This window comes from Notolepis coatsorum, assembly GCF_963971535.1.
Source record: "Notolepis coatsorum genome assembly, chromosome: 2".
Lineage (NCBI taxonomy): Eukaryota > Metazoa > Chordata > Actinopteri > Aulopiformes > Paralepididae > Notolepis > Notolepis coatsorum.
The window spans coordinates 61199167-61222062 of NC_140166.1; the positions used below are offsets into that span (position 1 = coordinate 61199167).

Below are 22896 nucleotides of genomic sequence, written 5' to 3' on the forward strand. Positions count from 1 at the left end.
CCTGTGCACTATACTTCACATTAAACTAGGTTGAACTCGACGTTACTTCACTAAACTATGACACTTTTTCTATCCTATTCGCACATGTTATAAGTGCTCTATTTAGACGCAAAGTTGCTCACTTCACTTGGTCTTTGACTCGTGGTGAAGGCTTCAACTTTGGGATAAGACTACTGCTGTATCCACCTGCGACGTATTTATACGTAAGGTGAATAATCTAGTGCCAACCTCAGTTCTGTCTCGTATTACTGCGCAAACCTGGACATGTTGAGACATGCCTTGGCGGTGTCTTTGAACTTGCCATTGGGGGTATGGCCGTTGGCGCCTAGGGGTCGCTGTCCAATAGGAGAACGAATATTATGGTCTGGTTTGTACCTAGGTAAAGGGATATTCCGTGTATATATACAAATATTATACAAGGGATATCAAACGATAAATATATATATTCGGTTTAATCTGACCCTTTGTAACAACAGACCCTGGGTCTGTGTTGCACAACCCTTAACCCTTTCACTGCTGCACTACCAACCGGTTAACCTTTGCACTGCGACAATACAGAAGGTTAAAACCGTCCATCTCCCTCCTTTGATCACAGACTAGAAAAGTAGCTTATTACTACAGATGTTCTCAAGTTGTGTGTGTGTGTGTGTGTGTGTAATTGGTTTGTTGTGGGTGGTGCAGATGGAGAAAATGGCTACCATTAAAACAGGATGCAAGATACTTTAATGCCACACAACGATGGTTGGTGGTAATTGTTTTCGGTACAGTTTGTTAAAAGCACTTGGACATCAACATGAAACATCAGACATCAAACGCCCTCCCACCTCCCAATCCCCACAATAATACAGTCACATATAAGAGTGTATATGGAGGGCTTTGAAGTGAAAAGTACATTATTGTAACTGCTTTGTGGTCAATTCTTAATGTAAATATAGTCATATTTTAATAAAACACCAGGTTAGAGTTCCTTGTACAAGTAGCATTACTTCTCTGAGAATCTCTTTCATATCCACGGAAAATTGGTATTGTAACTGAAATATCCCTAACTGAATCTGATATGGAATCGTAAAATCGAATCGGGACCTTGTGAATAAGAATCGATTCGGGAAATCATCATCATCAACCTTTATTTATTCTCGAAATTACAATTGAGGTCAGTAGGTCACCCTCATTTTCAATGTAGTCGAGACGTTACAGACATTTCAATGCACACATTTCTACAATATAACAATAATAGATATTAATAACTATATATATATAATGGCAATAACCAGCCCTTGTGTGTGTGTGTGCGCATGTATGCAAACAAATTGCCAAATATTGCTCTGTCTCAGCTATTATTGGCAGCTTAGCCGCGTGGAGAAGGAGGTGCTATGTGTCCCTTAAGTGTTCAGTGCTGCTGCTTGGCCCCGATACATTTGATTCCCTGTTTATGTAATATAATTTCTGGAACCAAATAAAGTATTAAGATGTGTGCGAGCGAGCGATCATACACTTGTGAGCACGTCATGTCCTGAGAGACGCTGTGATGTAGCTGGTCCTGTCTGCTGTAGTAGGAGCCAAAAATAGTGTATAGATTATTGTTCTAGAAGTCTTGTTGACCTAGTTTGAGGTGTGTGTGTGTTACTGCATGGTTTGTTTATCTCTGAGAGTAGCCGACCTACCTGTGTGTGTGTGTGTGTGGTGTAGGGCTGTCTTAAATACTTCAAAGCTTTGTTCGATGGGCATGGGATTCGAATATGAAAATAAAATTCGATTATAAAAATTTTAAAAATAAATTATGATTTAAAAAATATATATATTTGTGCAAAATCAACTCTGCCTCTCTTTGTTAACTACAACAAGCGATGCTGTTTGTTATTTAAGATGAGGTCGGACTCGGCACTGACAGATTTGTGTTCATTGTGCTGCTTTTATAAAGCCTCAAATGACGGCTTATAATATTTCATGAAAGCAAAGTGTTTCGTTTGTCTAAGATTTAAAAAGGTTTAAACTTTACAGCACTGACAAAGTTGAACAAAGTGCTGTACAAGTCCCACAACATAAAACAAAAACAAAAAAGTATTTATAATAATTATTATTATTATTGTGTTGTGAGGCCTGCTCCCTGCAGCGCTACAGACCTCTCAGTGTTGTGTTGTGTGTGAGGCCTGCTCCCTGCAGCTCTACAGACCTCTCAGTGTTGTGTTGTGTGTGAGGCCTGCTCCCTGCAGCGCTACAGACCTCTGTGTTGTGTTGTGTGTGAGGCCTGCTCCCTGCAGCTCTACAGACCTCTCAGGCTATGGTTAGACTAGTGTATTCCTGGCGTTTTTTTATACGTTTTTGACAACGTTCGATGTCCTATCTACACAGAAATGCGTTTTTTGGCGTTTTTTTGTGGATACGGCTGAAACGCAAAATTGTGTTTGCGTTTGGAGATACGCAAAAAAAACGCTTCGACAACAGCGTGTAGTCAGCACGGAGCAGTTGTTGCGAAAACGCCCATGCGCAGTAGATACCATCTGCGTGCCCTTCCGGTGACAACAGTGTGTGTGTTTGGGACAGAGCTCTGTGTCCCAAATAGCTTCAGCTACCATGTGTTGTCAAGTTATTGTTATAAGGACCCCAGTCCAAGCTACAACAGTCTGCATTCCCTTAACAATTGTTTGTATTGAGCCGTATTGTATTGTACCCATATGCAATATGTTAAATAAAGTTTACATCCATTCATTCTACTAGCATTACCGATTGCATGAGCAGCTGGCTAACGTGAGCTATCAGGATTCAGACCCTGTTAGCTCAGAGTTCCTCTTTCAACTTAACAACCATTAAACAAAATGGCCCAGTCATCTATTCACCTTTGTTTAATACACACAGCGTTGTCTCTAATGTTATCTAACTACTGATAGCTCGCGATATCATCAGTTTTGGAGCTGGCTAAGTAGCGTGAGCTAACGTTAGCTTCTAGCCACAATGCTATATTGTTATAATGGCATACTCCATTGACGTTAGCATGCAGCTAACAATGCTACCGTTTTTTAGACTAAACTATCCGCTCTTGGTGGTCACTTGTGTTGATGTTAGTTTTGTTTCATCAACAAATGACAGGCAGAACACAGTGAATGTATCCGTTTTGTTTATTGCACTTTTATTAGGCTTTGCTGAAAAATTATTGCTGCATTGAGTAAGATGCAGCAAGATGGTGGCGCGGCATAGGCGCCTGCCTTATTGACATTTTCTTTGCTGGAGCTTCCACCAGGAAGTGTATTGGCACATTCGTTCTGATTGGTTGAAATTGCCTTCATGTTTGCCACCTACTGCCACCTACTGCTTTGGCAGTGTACTACATCAGTGTGCTCGGCTGACAAAAACGAAAAAAAAACGAAAGTGTGACTCGAGGCGCATGACGTCGCGGCGATACGCGGCGATACGTATAAGAAAACAATACGAAATGATACGAAAGGTGTAACCGCAGCGTCAGTGTTGTGTTGTGTGTGAGGCCTGCTCCCTGCAGCGCTACAGACCTCTCAGTGTTGTGTTGTGTGTGAGGCCTGCTCCCTGCAGCTCTACAGACCTCTCAGTGTTGTGTTGTGTGTGAGGCCTGCTCCCTGCAGCGCTACAGACCTCTCAGTGTTGTGTTGTGTGTGAGGCCTGCTCCCTGCAGCTCTACAGACCTCTCAGTGTTGTGTTGTGTGTGAGGCCTGCTCCCTGCAGCGCTACAGACCTCTCAATGTTGTGTTGTGTGTGAGGCCTGCTCCCTGCAGCGCTACAGACCTCTCAGTGTTGTGTTGTGTGTGAGGCCTGCTCCCTGCAGCACTACAGACCTCTCAGTGTTGTGTTGTGTGTGAGGCCTGCTCCCTGCAGCGCTACAGACCTCCACAGTGTGTTCGTTTTTTTTGCGTTATTTTTTTTCCTGTTCGTTTTTGTTCGTTTTAGTTTTAGTTCGTTTTAGTTTTAGTTCGTTGGTTTTTTTTGCGTTCTTTTTTTGCGTTCGTTTTTTTCCCCGTTCGCTTTTTTTGTTCGTTTTTGTTCGTTTTTGTTTTAGTTCGTTCGTTTTTTTGCGTTCGTTTTTTTTGCGTTCGTTTTCATTTTAGTTCGTTTGTTTTTTTTGCGTTCTTTTTTTGCGTTCGTTTTTTTTAGTTAGTTTTAGTTCGTTCGTTTTTTTTCCCTGTTCGCTTTTTTCCGTTCGTTTTCGTTTTAGTTCGTTTTTGTTTTAGTTCGTTCGTTTTGCGTTCGTTTTAGTTTTAGTTCGTTTTAGTTTTAGTTCGTTCGTTTTTTTTGCGTTCTTTTTTTTCCCGTTAGCTTTTTTTTTTCGTTTTCGTTTTAGTTTGTTTTAGTTCGTTCGTTTTTTTTTCGTTCGTTTTTTTCCGTTTTTTTTGTTAGTTTTAGTTTGTTAGTTTTTTTTTGCGTTATTTCTTTGCCTTTTTTTCCCGTTCGCTTTTTTTCGTTCGTTTTCGTTTTAGTTCTTTCTTCTTTTCTTTTAGCGTTCGTTTTTTTTGCCGTTCGCTTTTTTCCGTTCGTTTTCGTTTTAGTTCGTTTTTGATGGTGTTGGTTAGTAGAGGTGGTTCTGGTTCAGAACCTCAGTTGTGTTGTGTTGTGTGTGAGGCCTGCTCCCTGCAGCGCTACAGACCTCTCAGTGTTGTGTTGTGTGTGAGGCCTGCTCCCTGCAGCGCTACAGACCTCTCAGTGTTGTGTTGTGTGTGAGGCCTGCTCCCTGCAGCGCTACAGACCTCTCAGTGTTGTGTTGTGTGTGAGGCCTGCTCCCTGCAGCGCTACAGACCTCTCAGTGTTGTGTTGTGTGTGAGGCCTGCTCCCTGCAGCGCTACAGACCTCTCAGTGTTGTGTTGTGTGTGAGGCCTGCTCCCTGCAGCGCTACAGACCTCCACAGTGTAACCGTCTGGTCGCGACACGTGCAGGTGTGTGTGGCTGCTGTCTAGACCTGCCAGACACGTCCCTGAAGACATTCCTCAGCTGTTCCCCCACACACGCACACGCGCGTGTGCAGGGCTTTACGCAAGAGCAATCATCATCATTTATCATGTATATCACCTCGGTTATCAGATCCTGGTGGTTTAAACCTCTAGACTGATTTAGCACCTAGTATTAATAGTCTGCGTGTGTGTGTGGTGGGGTGGGGGGGGCTGGTCTCTCTTTAAATTCCTAGAAACCCATGCTTCTCCTGTCAAAGACTGCTTCTTCTGGTCATCTCAGCTTCATGGAGAGGCCTGTGTGCGCTCTGATTGGCCACGCCGCGTTTCTGGTCATGTGACATGTGCGCCAATCATGGGGCGGCAAGTTCTGTGCCTACTGTAATTCCGGGTCGAACAGCCTGCAAACTACCTAACGCCTAGTTTATCACTGGTTAAGCTTAGGCGACTCTTTCGCAGTTGGTTAAGGTTAGAGTTTGGAATCAGGGCTGGTGTTCTATCGACCAGGAAGTAACCACTACACCTCCCTATTGTGTGCATCGTGGCAGAAATGTGTTTATTTGTAAAATAAAATTATGATCAGTACGGCCAGGTGCTAACCCCCCCCCCCCCCTCTTCTCTTTCAGACGGTCGATGACGATGCGATGGCAGCGTGAATGAGGCTTGGCGTGGCGAGAGCTGAACGATGCCCAAAGGTGGGGGTTCTAAGCCCCCCCAGCTGGATCACATCCCACTCAGCACTGACATGGTGGAGAAGCAGGGCGGGAAGAAGGTAACACACACACACACACACACACACACACACAGACACACACACACACATCATGCATATAGACTTGGTTCTCAACGGGGGGCTCGGGGGCCCTTCCAGGGGGGGGGGGGGGCCTTGCCTTGATAGGAAATGATTGAAAACATTAATCACAGAACGCTACAGTCACTAAGCATCAAAGTAATTATTCCACTACGTAAATAGCAGATAATACCGGTCTTATATAAATAATCAAAGGTATCCAACAGAGATGTCTTGTGATCAGCTCGCTTTTGTTTATATTCGCGTTTTCCACCCAAATAAGCCAGTTTTCTATTGTTCTATAGTCTACAATGGCGCCTTGCCGTTTCCTTTGCTCTCGCTGTGGGCTCTTTTCACAGCAGCCGTTTTGACGTGATGTCATCACAGGGTTGTGTTACCGGACGGGATGGTGCCGTTCCGTTTAGTCGTGCCAGGGTCCTGGCGTGGTGCACGCCGTCTCACCGGAAAGGGCCGTGACGCACCGTCTTTACCCTGCGATGATGACATGGCAAAATGGCCGCTGTCGCGTTATGTTTTAGTTTTTGGTAAAGTTCTCTGACCTCCTTTGAGTGACCGGCAGTTAGATTTCGAGGAAGATCGTATTGGACCAGTGGATTTGAAGCACAGGGGCGTGTTTACACCCCTCCGGTGCACCCTCTCTTGTTGGGTGCTACGTCACTCCTGTGCTCTCGTGCGTCGCACGCTGGAAGAACACGTAATGCACAATACTCTGGGACCCCTCTCCTCTTCCTATAGCGCCGATTTCATCAACTAGTGGTCAGAAACTATATTGGATAGTACCCTACAGATGTCACATCTACTCTGTTTGCTTTGAGAAGAAATAACGGACCAGCACAGCGGCCTCTTACAGGTCAGATAGTGTAATGTGTGTACTGTGGCTCAGCAGGTAGAGCAGTCGTCTGGTAATCGGAAGGTTCCTGGTTGGATTCCCGCTCCTCCCCCGGGGCAGCGTGTCGAAGTGTCCTTGAGCAAGACACTTAACCCCTAATTGCTCCCGATGAGCAGGTTGGCACCTCGCATGGTCGCCTCCGCCGTCGGTGTGTGAATGTGTGAGTGAGTGGGTCAAATGTGAGGAATAAGTTGTAAAGCACTTTGGATAAAAGCACGATATAAATGCACCATTTTAAACTAACTGCGTAGGAGAGTGTGCCGGTGGGGTTACGGTGAGGAGGAGGGTGTGCCGGTGGGGTTACGGTGAGGAGGAGGGTGTGAGGTGGGGTTACGGTGAGGAGGAGGGTGTGAGGTGGGGTTACGGTGGAGGACGGGCAGACTCTGCACAAGCAACAGGAAATAAACTCCGGTCTAATCTGTTACACCGGCGGCGATGCAATTTGTAACAGCCGAAACAGTCGATACCTGCAATCAAACACGCTCGCTTCTAAACCGGCACTGTGACAAAAACACTCTACAGACACACACACACACACACACACACACACACACGCACACACACACACACACACACACATCACTATAAATCTACTTCAATGCAGCCCACAAGCCCCTGCATCCTGCACGGTCGTGCCCTCATTACACGGTAAAAAATCATTACTGTCTTATTAAGCTGTTCCACGGGAGGTATCATCACGCTACTGGCAGCCGGCCACTGCCAGAAGCCCCCCCCCCCCCCCCCCCCCCCCCCCCCTTCTGGCTGAGCCTTACGACTGGGGGTCTGCATTGCAGCAGCTTGTTCTTCTTCTCTTACCGTGGGAAGTAGCTGCCGGTGCCCCCCCCCCCCCCCCCCCAGTAAAACAGACCACACAAATACCAGGTGGATCACGGAGCGTATTCGTCTGTGGACCTTTTCAAACCCGACAACAGAAACGCTCTAAACGGCCCCGAGTGTGTTTCCTGTTCTGCTGTGTTTTGCTCGTATCGAATAGCTGACGGGAAATAAACTCCCCCCCCCCTCCCCCCCCCCCCCCCCCCCCCTGTTGCTGTTCCCCTGGCAACGGAATTCCACCGAAAAACGATGATAATTCACGAGGAATCACCACGACTCTCGATTCTCCCGCGCAGTAGTCTGTTTAACTCGACCGCCCCCCTTCGATTCCCCCCGGTGTGACCGTTTAATCCAATAACTCGTACGTCGGTTCGTCTCTCCGGCCATCTGTGGCTCCCTGTCTGTCTGTAGAGGAGGAGGTGTTCTGTCTGTCTGTCTGTAGAGGAGGTGTTCTGTCTGTCTGTCTGTAGAGGAGGTGTTCTGTCTGTCTGTCTGTCTGTAGAGGAGGTGTTCTGTCTGTCTGTCTGTAGAGGAGGTGTCCTGTCTGTCTGTCTGTAGAGGAGGTGTTCTGTCTGTCTGTCTGTAGAGGAGGTGTTCTGTCTGTCTGTCTGTAGAGGAGGTGTCCTGTCTGTCTGTCTGTAGAGGAGGTGTTCTGTCTGTCTGTAGAGGAGGTGTTCTGTCTGTCTGTAGAGGAGGTGTTCTGTCTGTCTGTAGAGGAGGTGTTCTGTCTGTCTGTAGAGGAGGTGTTCTGTCTGTCTGTCTGTAGAGGAGGTGTTCTGTCTGTCTGTAGAGGAGGTGTTCTGTCTGTCTGTCTGTAGAGGAGGTGTTCTGTCTGTCTGTCTGTAGAGGAGGTGTTCTGTCTGTGTCTGTAGAGGAGGTGTTCTGTCTGTCTGTCTGTAGAGGAGGTGTTCTGTCTGTCTGTCTGTAGAGGAGGTGTTCTGTCTGTCTGTCTGTAGAGGAGGTGTTCTGTCTGTCTGTCTGTAGAGGAGGTGTTCTGTCTGTCTGTCTGTAGAGGAGGTGTTCTGTCTGTCTGTAGAGGAGGTGTTCTGTCTGTCTGTCTGTAGAGGAGGTGTTCTGTCTGTCTGTCTGTAGAGGAGGTGTTCTGTCTGTCTGTAGAGGAGGTGTTCTGTCTGTCTGTCTGTAGAGGAGGTGTTCTGTCTGTCTGTCTGTAGAGGAGGTGTTCTGTCTGTCTGTAGAGGAGGTGTTCTGTCTGTCTGTAGAGGAGGTGTTCTGTCTGTCTGTCTGTAGAGGAGGTGTTCTGTCTGTCTGTAGAGGAGGTGTTCTGTCTGTCTGTAGAGGAGGTGTTCTGTCTGTCTGTAGAGGAGGTGTTCTGTCTGTCTGTAGAGGAGGTGTTCTGTCTGTCTGTAGAGGTGTTCTGTCTGTCTGTAGAGGAGGTGTTCTGTCTGTCTGTCTGTAGAGGAGGTGTTCTGTCTGTCTGTAGAGGAGGTGTTCTGTCTGTCTGTAGAGGTGTTCTGTCTGTCTGTAGAGGAGGTGTTCTGTCTGTCTGTCTGTAGAGGAGGTGTTCTGTCTGTCTGTAGAGGAGGTGTTCTGTCTGTCTGTCTGTAGAGGAGGTGTTCTGTCCGCTCCGGGATCCTTGGCCGTGTTCAGAGAGAGAGCCCACCGTGCCAAGTAGCTAATGCCGTCCTCGCCTCTGATGGCTCACTAGACACTTGATGTAGGGCCTGCGTTCAGCACTCTGACCCGCGCGAGAGCCGTTACACGCTGTGGTCGGCGAGCCTCTCCGTCGGTAGAGCAGCTTTGATTAGCGTGAGCTAATGTCTCGACATCATCGTGAACGAGGGGCCTGCCCTCTGTGGTTTCTTCGAGGATAAATAAAGGCAATAACGGTGTTTATTTTGGTCCGGTGGAGGGCAGCTTTATTTAGAGCGTCACGCATCCCGTGGCAGCAGGACCTTGCTGTCTTTACTCTGATGGACGGTAGGGATGGGACCGAATATTCGAATAGTCATTCTGTTATTAAGATCGATAATTTTTTACAATCGAATATTCGTTTTGTAAAAAAATATATATATATAATTTTTTCTTTTCTTTTTTTATAAAATGCTTCTTTTTTTATTGAAGCAAACATTCTTATTTAATTCCTTTTTATATTTAGAGGCAGCCTAATTTTCATAGCCTAATTGATCAAAAAGATGCACATGCTACTGTTTCTGTTTGTTTATTAAAGCCGGTTGATAGGCCAATGCAATGCTGTTATTATAGTCTACGATGGTGAATGGTGTCATTTTGATTTATTGTCGCCAATCAGCAAAAAAATAATATAAAAAATATATTTTTTATATATACATTTTGGGGGGTGGGGGGGGGGGCACGAATATTCGATATTATGAAACACGAATTTTCGAATAGCACTTTTGCTAGAAAGTCCCATCCCTAATAGACGGATGGTGTGCGTCTGTTTCTGTGTCCTGAAGGTTTCGTTGCTCTTGGAGAGAATAGATGTCAAAGTGTGTGTTTACGTTGTCGTGGGCTATGATGCAGACATGTCTCTCCAGACTCCTTGGATTTACAGACAAACGGAGACATTCTATCGGGTCACTAGTGACTGGTGGGATTTAAAGGGTTGTCGATTTAGTTTTTTGGCTTTCTGAATAGTCTGTTGCACAAACAGAAAATACCCCTCAATATTTATATGGCCTGTGTGTGTGGGGTAAGTTTGACAGTGATGTCATGCTAACTGCTAAGCTACTTGCGGTAACACTTGGAGGAGAAGAGAGTAGATGTGCTGCTTCCACAGGCGTGGATGTACAGCCCTCTGCACAGGATTGCATCAGAATGTGGGATGGAGGGAGGGAGGGAGAGAGGGAGGGAGGTGGGAGGGAGGGAGGGAGGGACGGAGGTGGGAGGGAGGGAGGGAGGGAGGGAAGCATGCAGGGGGCGGAAAGGAGAGAGAGAGAGAGATATATAGAAGAAAAGAGTGTGTATGTGAGGGAGAGAGAAGAGAGAGCGATTCAAGAAGTTTATTTATCACATACATACCAGGGCATACAGTGAAATGCGGTTGGCCATGCCCGCTACAATTGTGCAAGAATACAATAGTAAATAATAGTAATAGTAATTCAAATATAAGTAGAATAGACATGATAATAAATCCTGAGATAATTGCAATACAATGTTGAGCTACGACTTAAATCACTGGGTCCTATGTACACTACTATACAATATACAGTTTTACTTCTATGTCCCTATGCTATACTTGCTATTTCTAACTACTATGCAATGATCACAACAAGTTATTTTCTTAAAGTGTCCTTTTTCCCTTCCTTTAAAGTGACATTTTCTTGTGTGTTTAAAGTGACTTGTGGTGCGTTTGTGTGTGTGTGAGTGCAGAATGTTGTGTTGTGTGTGTGTGTGTGTGTTCATGTGTGCTTGTGTGTGGAGGGTTCAGTGTTCTGATGGCCTGGGGGAAGAAGCTGAGCCTGAGTCTCTCTGTTCTTGCTGCGTATATACGGAGGCGCTTGGGCATAAAATAAAATATTGTTTGTTTCCTGTTGGTTGTCAGTTAAGGCCATGGGTAGGTAGGGAATTTATTTAATTACATTTTTTTTTTATTCTTTCCCACGGCGACTATGGATAGGGAATTTCTTTATTTAATAAAAATGTTCACAACAATATGGATGCATGTACTCTGCCAGCATGTTTAATATCCATAATACTAAAGGTTTGACTAAGATTTTTATGAAACATTTTTTGTTTTTGTTTTTTTTATATAACTCGTAAAATAAATTGGGTCGCACCTAAATCGGCAGGGTCAGTCGGCAACCGGAAACAAACCATTTTTTCTTTTAGGCCTTGCCTGACCGCAGCAGCTTGAACAGGCTTATTCTGCAGGCTCTGGATTTGCACCTCTTGTTGTATAGAACCTGCAGGGGAGGTAGTGCAATACCCGTGGTACGCTCTGCTGAGCGCACCACTCTCTGGAGGGCCTTCCTGTCCTGGGCCGTGCTGTTTCCATACCAGGCAGTGATGTTTCCAGTCAGGATGCTCTCTACAGCCCCGGAATAGAAGGACTGGAGTATCTTCCCCAATACTCTGAACTTCCTTAACTGTCTCAGGTGGTAGAGGCGCTGCTTTGCCTTTTTTTACCACAGAATCTATGTGTGTTGACCATGTCAGGACGGTCCTCTGTGATGTGGACTCCCAGGTACTTAAAACTGCTCACCCTGTCCACGATAGCCCCGTTTATCCACAGTGGCTTGTGTGTCCCCTGCTGTATTCTCCTAAAATCCACGATCAGCTCCTTGGTTTTACCAATGTTCAAGAGAGAGAGAGAGACTTTGAAGCCATCACTCTCAGTCCCAGTTGTCTTTATAAAAAAAACATTTTATAAGAAAAATAGTGCTTGGAAAAGTACTCGAAAGTAGGGCTGGGCGATATGACGATATTATATAAATATCGGGTACAGTTCATTAACGATACACTTTTTTTAACGTATCTTGGATATCGTGATGTTTTGACCAAGAGGATTGTGTCGCGTCAATCTGGTCCACCCCGTTCAAACTTTTGAACAACGCCGCTCCCACACACACACTACTGCATCAAAGTTAGTACTTATGATTAACAAAGGCATTCGTTTTGTGGCATCAACATTATATAGTTACACGTTATATAGTTACACATCAGCGTAGGGCTGGGCGATAAAACGATAACGATAACTATCGCGATAAATTATTTCCTCGAAATAAACATGAAACGTGGTCGCAAAGTTTCGATATATCGATTTTCCAAGCTTGGCTCCGTTCAGCCTCGGCTCAGCACACTCACTCACAACAACCAGCGTTACGTGATGACGTGCTTACGCACAACAGCTAACAACCAATCAGTGAAGGAGATGGCCGAGACCCGGAAGGAGGTAGGACTCACTCAACAACAAGGCTTGCTAGGCTAATTAGCTTGCACAGCGTTGTTTTATATATTTACGTGCCGAGTATGTGTGTGTTTTGAATTCTGAGGCCACGTTTATGGTAGTGTGGGATATACAGTGGACGTCGTTTCAATATATTGTGGCGGAAGAGAGTATTTTAGTGTCATATTTATTGTCATGAGATACTCCGCTTGTGTAGACTGATGACGACATCAACTCGACTTGAGACATTCGCAGCAGCATAAGAAGTTAATTAAACTTGACGGACATTATATCGACGATAATTATCGATATCGAATTATATGAAAATAATTTTATAATTTTATCGCGATAACGTTTTTGGTCATATCGCCCAGCCCTACATCAGCGTATTTACCCAAACATAGCAACGTCCGATGACGACATAGATAGCAAGCGTTACTGTTCATATCTCAGTCCGTGTCGAGTTGTTCGTGCCCATTCTGCGGTCTGTTAATAAGGTTTTCAATCAGACAGATGTATGGAAAGGCTTTTATTATAACATTTGTTGCAGTAAAATCATTATGCCTCGTTGTCATGCTGCGGTGCGCTAGTAATCACTCGTCGGCTGCGGTGAGCTGTTGTTGTTGTCGTTGAGCTGAGCTCTCGTTAAAATCAATGGAGGGCATTCAAGAATGTAAAAAAAGAATAGCTGTTGTGAAGGGCCAGATTAAACCGAATATATATATTTATTTATATATATATATTTAATTGTATTTGTATATTCTCTAATATTCCCTGATATCCCTTGTATATTCCTTGTACAATATGCATTGAATATCCATTCTAGCCTACTGAACATCCCATAATAGTCTCCATTCTACTATTGGTCGAGACCTTGGTGCCAGGCTGCCATACCCCTCAGACCCAGTTCAAACGTACCGCTCGACATGTACGAACAAGTCCTAGTTCCGCGTAGGAATTTGGCTACCGCACCACTAATGGGACTATTTGTTCATAGTGCGTATATATACTGCGCTACTAAAGTAGGACTTTCTTTTCAGTCCAGTTTCTTACCCTCCAATAGAGTCACAGACGTAAAGCCTCCCCGCGATGCCACGTGTGGGAGTAAGGCCAAGTTCGGCCTACCATCGGTATTGAGACATCGTGTATATTAATATTTGAATAGTCATATTTGGCACTATATCGTCGAGTTGGACGTAGTCTATTAAGCTAATAATAGTCTGTTAATATATAGTGCTTCGTGCGGTGAGAATACTACCGTAGTCAGTACCCCATCGTTTCGGGCAGAGAACTGGCTGCTTACCCAGGGTGGTTGACCCTATGTGAAGCTGCACCCGAGGAGCCCCAGAGCCGACGAGCGAGTGGACCTGTATACCGGATTATTCTACCGACGACAGCCCGCCTTCCCAGGCACGGATTATGCTTTGGATACTTTGATTATTCTATGGATAAAGACCCCCGACACTACCGTGTGTTGGAACCCCCCCCCCTGGAGAGGACGCAAGGTGAGGAGACGCTCTGCAAGACGAGGTCTCTCCACATCTCTCCCCCGTGGACCGGAGAGAGCCGGCCCACAAAGAGTCCACCTGCTTTCATCTGTGGTCCAAGGATCGCCGGCGCATTGAACGGCACTACAGTGGGTTCACCTGGGATACCCTTGGCCGGACGAGGCAGCTGGATTCTACCCCCCCCCCCCCCCTCCTACTCCTGTCGGCTTACAAGCGACCGGATTAACCCCCTCTAGTGTATCCAGCCTATAATCATTAAAGTATCATTGCTGTTATTCCTTAACTATTCCAGGTCGTATATTTACCACCTGCGCCTTCAGAGATTGGACATTATCTATTGATATACCGACGAATACTCCTTGCCATAAAAGTGCATACTATTTCAATTCATAAATGTAATTAAGTGATTAAGTGTTTATTCTACACACCATCGCTGTGTAGGAAATAAAGACCTGCTTCTAATTCGTACATTTGTGTTGGATCCGTTTCATCTACGTGAGAGTGTTCATGATAATATATTTATGCCGTGTACTGGGTGGCCGAATATTAAGTACAAAGGTAGTGGTAGTAAGTATCATATCTAGTAATACAGTCAGGGAATTGTACCCCTCAGTTACAATAGCGCTGCTTGCCGATTGGTGCTAAGAACAGCAGGGCGGGTACAAGCGGTGTGACGTAATTGGCAGACTCGACTGTCAATCAAAATTATTCTGTTGCCGGCTGAATGATTGAATGAATGAACGTTATTAACTAGGGGTGCACCGATATATCGGTCGGGTATCGGTATCGGCCGATAAGTGCCTTGTTGACTGCTATCGGCCTATCGGCCGATAAGCTCAAATGTGCCGATAGCAGTCGCCGATAACTAACCATCCATTTGTGTAGCGTCAAAAGGCAAAAAAAAAAAATTAAAGTATCTGCTGTTAAAATGACACAAACATTCGTTTTGTGGCATTAATGTTATTATAGTTAGTTACACGTTCAATTACATCAGCATAGTATTTACCCGAAGATAGCAAGCAAGCCGTGCATAGCTCGGTTACATTCCGTTGCTCATTCCGTACCCAACTACACATTCTGCAATCTGTTAATAAAGTTTTCAACCAGACAAATGTATAGAAAGGCTTTGTTTTATTATAAAATTTGTTGCAGTAAAATCATTGTGTCTCGTTTGGCCATCCTGTGGAGCGCGCTGGTCGGCGGGCACTGCCGGGCAGCTAACGTATTAGCTTGTTGTGGTTCTAAGTTTGACTCGCATTCTCGCAAGCAGAAGCAGATCAATGGCGGCATGCCCCGAAGTAGAAAAATGAATAAACGCTTGGTGGTAAGCAGGAGGTGGGTGCTAGCGGTGTGGCGTAATTGGCCGAATCGACTGTCAATCAAAATGGTTCCATTGCATTGGTTGAAAGCTCTGGTTGAGAGAATAGTATCCCGCTGCAGGCCGCCAGAATGGTTCCATTGCATTGGTTGAAAGCTCTGGTTGAGAAAATAGTATCCCTCTGCAGGCCGCCAGACGATACTGGGAGAGGGATCAGTGATACCATAAACATATTTCTTGATGTTTCCTTTTTTAAGTAAGTAAAGAGGCCTACAAATACAAACACACATACAAATATACAGTAGTTTCATTAATTTTTTTAAAAAAAAAATTAAAAAAAATAAAATAAAAAATAAAAAAAAATTAAAAATACTTATTTTTTGCCACAATTATCGGTATCGGTATCGGTATCGGCCGATTGTGTTAGTTGAACAATCGGTATCGGTATCGGTGGCCAATTTTCATATCGGTGCACCCCTATTATTAACGATTGCAGAATGGGTACAATACAGTACAGCTCAATACAACAACAGTGGACTGACTGGAGGATGAAGACCAGAAAAAGACTTTCGGCTTTTTTACATAAGGGTCCTCCATTTTCAATTCATCAAAACATTTAGAGACATACAAATATACAGTAGTTTCATAAAAATGCTAAAATCCTATTGATTGATTGATTGATTTAAAACTTTATTAACATATTGCAGAATGGGTACAGTACAGCTCAATACATACAATTGTTAAGGGGATGCAGACCAGAGAAAGACTTTCGTCTTGTTTACATCAGGGTCCCCCATTTTCAATTCATCATATTTCATATCTAAATCATATAATATCTCATTGCTAAATATATGCAATATATAATCTAATAATCCAATAATCTAAATCTAATATATAATATAAAAATGCTAAATGCATGGGTATTTTATTTTGTCTTCAATGTTAGCTTGCAAACTCAAATACTGTCTTGGTAACAGGCCATGTGAGCGGATCGGAGCGTGAGCGGCGCGGGGCGCGGAGCGGGCGGTTTTGACGTGAGCGAGGAGTGGGTTTTAAAATGGGTCGGCGCGACGTCCGGAGCGAGAGTTCTCCTCCGCTCCAATCCACTCCAGGTCGCTCACAGTGGTTTAACACTGTTGATGTAATATACATGCAGTACAATGCCAAAGCAACAGATGGCGATGTACAAACATGAAGGCCATTTTCAACCAATGAGAAGGGTGAACCTGTGATATCCGGTTCAGGCTTTGTCACTGTAGAGACGCCCACACTCACTCCTGTTCGAAAAAGTATCGACGCCATTGTTGTTGACGTTAGCTTACATGCTAACGTTAATGGCAGCGACCATAGCATTGTGGCTCGGCTAGCCTATCATCGCTTAATATAGCTAGTGAATGGATAAACAACGTTATTTAACATTGCAGAATGGGTACAATTACAATGCGGCTCAATACAAACAATTGTTAAGGGGCCCAGGGGGTGTAGACTGTTGTAGTTTGAGCTAATTTACACCATGCTCCAAAAAAAAAAAAAAAATCTGCCGAGCGATCTGGCGCGGGGCTCGATTCAAGGTGAGCGGGGAGCGAGCGGAGAGCGACTTGGGGGCGGGGTCAACATGATCGATTAGCGGAGCGGACCAAGCTTTAAAGAGCGAAGAGCGGATTTCTCGGCCGCGCCGATCCGCTCACGTGGCCTGCTTGGTAAGCCTCATAATGAATTGTTTGGGGAAAAAAAGAAAAACATCGTGATGCGTATCGTGTATCGCCGAAAGGTCAGAAAATATCGTGATATCATATTTAGGCCATATCGCCCAGCCCTACTCGAAAGTCATTTTGCAATGTCTGTGGGAGCCGTGCCTCTGTGTCTGCTCCTGCTCCAGCCTCCCTCTGTTCACCGTTACCTCTGCTCCACGCTTTTCTCCTCTCTAATCTAAATGGAACCGTGACATTTTTTGGCCACTGAATTCCCTCTCTATAAATCCACCCACCCAAGTGCATGCATGTATGTAGCGTGTGCTATGTATGTATTGTCTGCTCGGGTGACAGCGCCCGTGTGTGTAGCCCATGAGGGAGGGAGGGAGGGGGGAGGGAGGGAGGGAGGGAGGGAGGGAGGGAGGGAGGGAGGGAGGGAGGGAGGGAGGGAGGGAGAGCAGGAGGGAGGGAGAGCAGGAGGGAGGGAGGGAGGGGCCTGGGCTATGTGCGGCTGGGTCTGTTTGTCTCTCGTAAATGACATCATAGTCTTATGACTGGGGCAGGGCAGTGGGAGGAGCTTAGACGGCCCTGCACATAATGGAGAACCAACCGTATTGAGAGGGAGGGCAGGGTAGAGAGACTAGCGCTGTAGCAGAGAGGGAGAGAGAGAGAGAGCGTGTTTACATTGTGTGAGCTCCTGTTGTCGCCCTTTTCCCCCCCTCGCTCATCTCGCCTCGTCCTGCTCCGGGGCGTTCGAGCCGCGAGCGGAGATGTTTATATGACTCTAGGAATGTGGGCTCTAGTCACATACATTCTTGAGCAGTTTGATTTGTAGCTGTCAAACAAGCCGCTTCTGTTTCACCCCGTGCACTACTACCTCTCACAGCCACGAAATAAATGCAGTGAGTAAATACAATTTAACAAAACGTTTAAACCTTTTTATTTTATCTAGTGTGTTAGTCCTCGTATCAATTGCTCAAGCTATGACGTGTGTGTGTGTGTGTGTGTGTGTGTGTGTGTGTGTGTGTGTGTGTGTGTGTGTGTGTGTGTGTGTTGGGGCTAACCATTTGTTTACGTTTGGATTATGGATTTGGCCTTTGAACACAAACAGTTCTACAAAAAGAGCATTTTTTTCCCACGGCGTGCAGACTTCCACCATGGTACTACTCACTCACTCACCCACTCACTCACCCACCCACCCACTCACTCACTCACCCACCCACTCACTCAATCACTCACTCACTCACTCACCCACCCACCCACTCACTCACTCACTCACTCACTCACTCACCCACCCACCCACTCACTCACCCACCCACCCACTCACTCACTCACTCACTCACCCACCCACTCACTCACCCACTCACTCACTCACTCACTCACCCACTCACTCACCCACTCACTCACTCACTCACCCACTCACTCACTCACTCACTCACTCACTCACTCACTCACTCACTCAGGAAGGGAAAAAGGACACTTTAAGAAAATAACTTGTTGTGATCATTGCATAGTAGTTAGAAATAGCAAGTATAGCATAGGGACATAGAAGTAAAACTGTATATTGTATAGTAGTGTACATAGGACCCAGTGATTTAAGTCGTAGCTCAACATTGTATTGCAATTATCTCAGGATTTATTAACATGTCTATTTTATCATGTTGTAGCTACTGACCAGAGCCTCTGAGTGTTGTAGCTACTGACCAGAGCAGAGCATCTGAGTGTTGTAGCTACTGACCAGAGCATCTGAGTGTTGTAGCTACTGACCAGACCAGAGCCTCTGAGTGTTGTAGCTACTGACCAGACCAGAGCCTCTGAGTGTTGTAGCTACTGACCAGACCAGATCATCTGAGTGTTGTAGCTACTGACCAGACCAGAGCCTCTGAGTGTTGTAGCTACTGACCAGAGCCTCTGAGTGTTGTAGCTACTGACCAGAGCAGAGCATCTGAGTGTTGTAGCTACTGACCAGAGCATCTGAGTGTTGTAGCTACTGACCAGACCAGAGCCTCTGAGTGTTGTAGCTACTGACCAGACCAGAGCCTCTGAGTGTTGTAGCTACTGACCAGACCAGATCATCTGAGTGTTGTAGCTACTGACCAGACCAGAGCCTCTGAGTGTTGTAGCTACTGACCAGAGCAGAGCATCTGAGTGTTGTAGCTACTGACCAGAGCATCTGAGTGTTGTAGCTACTGACCAGAGCAGAGCATCTGAGTGTTGTAGCTACTGACCAGACCAGAGCATCTGTGTACTACCTGTACCTCCCCCTCCCCCATGCTGCTATGATGCCTGAATTTTCCCAAGGGGATCAATAAAGGAATATCTTATCTTATCGGAGTGTTGTACTGACCAGATTCTGACCAGACTCGCCCTTATTGAAGCAAAGACACGGCCTGGGGGTAAAGTTAGCTTTCGCTTTGCCAAGTAGTACTGATCGCCTCTAGCTTTAACTTAATTCAATGTTAAGTGATGGATGCTAGCTGCTAACATTAGCTTTAGCTTTTCCAAGTAGCCGCCTCTAGCGTTAGCTTAACTTAATGTTAAGTGATGGTGATGGATGCTAGCTGCTAACGTTAGCTTTAGCTTTGCCAAGTAGCCGCCTCTAGCGTTAGCCTAACTTAATGTTAAGTGATGGTGGTGGATGCTAGCTGCTAACATTAGCTTTGCCAAGTAGCCGCCTCTAGCTTTAGCTTAACTTAATGTTAAGTGATGGTGATGGATGCTAGCTGCTAACATTAGCTTTAGCTTTGCCAAGTAGCCGCCTCTAGCTTTAGCTTAACTTAATGTTAAGTGATGGTGATGGATGCTAGCTGCCAACGTTAGCACCAGCAGGCCGTGAAATTCTGTAACGTGTATCAATTCATCATACATTTTATAGCTTGGCTTTCTTTTGCATCTAGCAGCAAAGCACACAGGGGTTGTGGTGCTTTAGTGGCTTAACCTTTGACAGCCAGTAACCAGCCGCCAAACTGTGGTGCAGGCATCAAGAGCCACTGAGTGTCGAGACATAATAATATACAGTAAAATGTGGCTCAGGAGGTAGAGCAGTCGTCTGGAGGTTCCCGGTTCGATTCCCGCTCCTCCCGAGCAGCGTGTCGATGTGTCCTTGAGCAAGATACTTAACCCCTAATTGCTCCCGATGAGCAGGTCGGCACCTTGCATTGTCGCCTCCGCCGTCGGTGTGTGAATGTGTGAGTGAACGGGTCAAAATGTGAGGAACAAATAGTAAAGCGCTTTGGATAAAAGCAGCTCTATAAAAAGCAGCCATTTACCATTTACAGTACATAGTTGTTTACATAAATCATACATATATGATATATCCCCATTCCCCCCTGGCATGTATCCCAGGGCTCGCGACTAACGATGTCCCGGGGACGATGAAATATTGATTTGGGACGAACAGAAATCATTGCCGGGACACAAACGGGACGAAGAGGATTTTTTTTTGTCCACAGGAAATGTCAATTAGCCGACTGTCAGTGCGCGCACATATTGCTGTCAAACGGTGCGTGTCTCGTGCCGACTTAGTTGACAGAGAGACGGCAACATTATCATGTGGGGTTCACTGAAGTCTAAACGTTGCGTGATTTGCCGAATCCAATGACTATCTCCGCCTCCCAACGCAGCGATACGCTAATCCAGCATCAAGCTCCCGCCCACCATTCTGATCAGCAAACCACAGGTCGCGCTGCAGCAGCCCCAAATGTATCTCGACATCGAAAAAGAAAGAAGTTAAAAAATGCCAGGAACTGGTGATACTTGCTGTGTGCGTGAACATAATCCCTTGGACATGAATTGACGGTACGTTTTTATTGATATATCATTGGGATCCCCCTCCGAAATTGGTCAACACGTCACCATGCATTTTGGCCGGAGCTTATTAAAAAAGCACGGTGGACACGGTGGACGCGCGGTGGACACCTTACGTCTGTGTTTATAATGAATGAATGAATGGTAAAACGGATTATATTGAAACATAGTGCGAGCACTCACAACAACTATTCACACAATTTAAAACAGCCCATATTTATTATAGTTGACAGTCGCACGAGACCACTATACAAGAACCGCGAAAATATCAGAATGTTATAAAAAAAAAAAAAAAAAAACGCTATACTGGCATCCTCTCAGTGAAGAGAGCACCGCAAATATGCTGCGCTATTTGAAGAGGATAAACACAGCAGAAGAAGATGGAGAACAGACACACACTGACCAACAGGGAACTGCATCCAACAATACAACCCCTGACTCTAACGTAAGGACACATTTAAATAACAGAAGTGTAATGTTATCCGCAACGCCCCAACCCTGGACACCTTCAAAACTGCTCTAAAAACACACCTCTTGACCAAGGCTTTTCCCCATCAGTTAGTTTAGATTAGATTAGGTCCATTATCCATTATCCCTAACATTCCCTCATCCCCTTTTCCCCCCCTATTTCCCTAGCCCTATTTTTTGTCCTGATTGTGAAGCGACCTTGGGTTCTATGAAAGGCGCTATATAAATTTGATATATTATTATTATTATTATTATTGGAACTGTACTGTATATAGTTATCGACACGTTCTAGTTATAGCTGCTTATTATCTTTGTGCTTACAATAATCAAAAGGTACGGTACACAGTTGGTCTCACCCTCTGTGCCATTATCAGCACAAAATATGTCCCCATATGATCAAATTGACGTTGATATATTATATATATAAAAAAAAAATTGGGACGGTTTACATTCACTTTGGGACGGTTAAAACTGTATTTCGGGACGGTTCTGGGACGGTGGTGAAAAAAGTTAGTCTGGAGCCCTGATGTATCCAGGTCCGGGTTTAACTAGGCTAGCCTAGTCTTGTTTTTGTCTGCATGACTGCATGCGGAAAACACCATTTTACAGATTTGTTGATTAAAGGACAGTCCTGGTCATTTTGAGTGTTTGCACATGACGGGGTTTTGACACAGTTCCGTCAGCGGGAGCTGCGACCACTGGCCGTGTCTACAGCTTCTATCCCCAGGCCATCAGGCTGCTCAACGAACAATAACACTATGCAACAACCATCAAATGCACACAGCACACACATCCACATGCACACACTCACTTTAAACAAACAACACACTGCAGCACCCACTCTCCACACTTTAGATCACCTAAACACACTTTTTTTTTTTTAAACTTTGACCAGTCAGCTGGTTCTTTTAGCGTTTATCGCTTTTTCTGGTCAAGTATGACCGACAGAAACAGGTTGAATGGGGTATAGATCGGGGGAAAGACACTCTGAGAAAATACGGCGAGTCCGGGAGTCGAACTCGTGTACCCCAGATCCGTGACGCGCACGGTTGTCCCCGACGCCGAAATAGCGTTCGAGGTACGCGGTGAGCTACTGGAGCTCCCCCACCTAAACACACTTTATATTTATTGGTAAAGGATTTGCACTACAACCCGTACACCTTACTGTAAATTGTACCTAAATTGTACCTAAATTGTACCTCATCCCATTTCTGCTCTGCACTATATAGTATTGTATATTAGTACATTGCATAGTATATTGTATATTGTATGGTAACTCAGTTAAGTCTATTCTGCACCGAACATTGGACATATTATGTATATACTGAACACTGTGACCTCTATTTTTACTTCTATTTTTATATGCTATACTATTTTATTTCATACTTATCTTGTCTAGCACAGTCTCTGGAGCGTAACAGTAAGAAGCATTTTGTATGAAAGTATTCTGTACTTCTGTATGACAACTATTAAAGAAACTTGAAACTTGAGCCGTCCTACAACAACTCCAGAGCACCGACAGCATGAGCGTGCGAGACGCCCTGAAACGTCCCCTTACAGTTTTACACTCTTATTGCAGTGTAAACAAGTCCGCTGCATTCCGCCACCACGCAGTATATACTAGTGGTGGGGGGGAAATATCGATACAGTATAGTATTGCGATACTTTGCGTGGCGATACTGTATCGATACAAGGACGCCAAGTATCGGTATTTAATTATGCAACTTTTTTTTATTTTTTTTTGGAAAAAATAAGTATAAGAAAGTTGCATTGTTCATTTCAATACCTGTAATAGT

At 45.1% G+C, this 22896-nt stretch overlaps 1 protein-coding gene across 3 annotated transcripts in view; it reads left to right on the plus strand.

Annotated features, from left to right (window-relative positions):
• ankrd11 (ankyrin repeat domain 11) overlaps positions 1–22896 on the plus strand; it is a 323098-nt gene that overhangs the window by 246601 nt on the left and 53601 nt on the right. For all 3 annotated transcript variants that reach the window (XM_084308736.1, XM_084308738.1, XM_084308737.1), the window contains exon 4: positions 5534–5679. In XM_084308736.1, the coding sequence (XP_084164862.1) occupies positions 5593–5679 (87 nt within the window). In that variant the 5' untranslated portion in view covers positions 5534–5592. The remainder of the gene's footprint in view (positions 1–5533; positions 5680–22896) is intronic.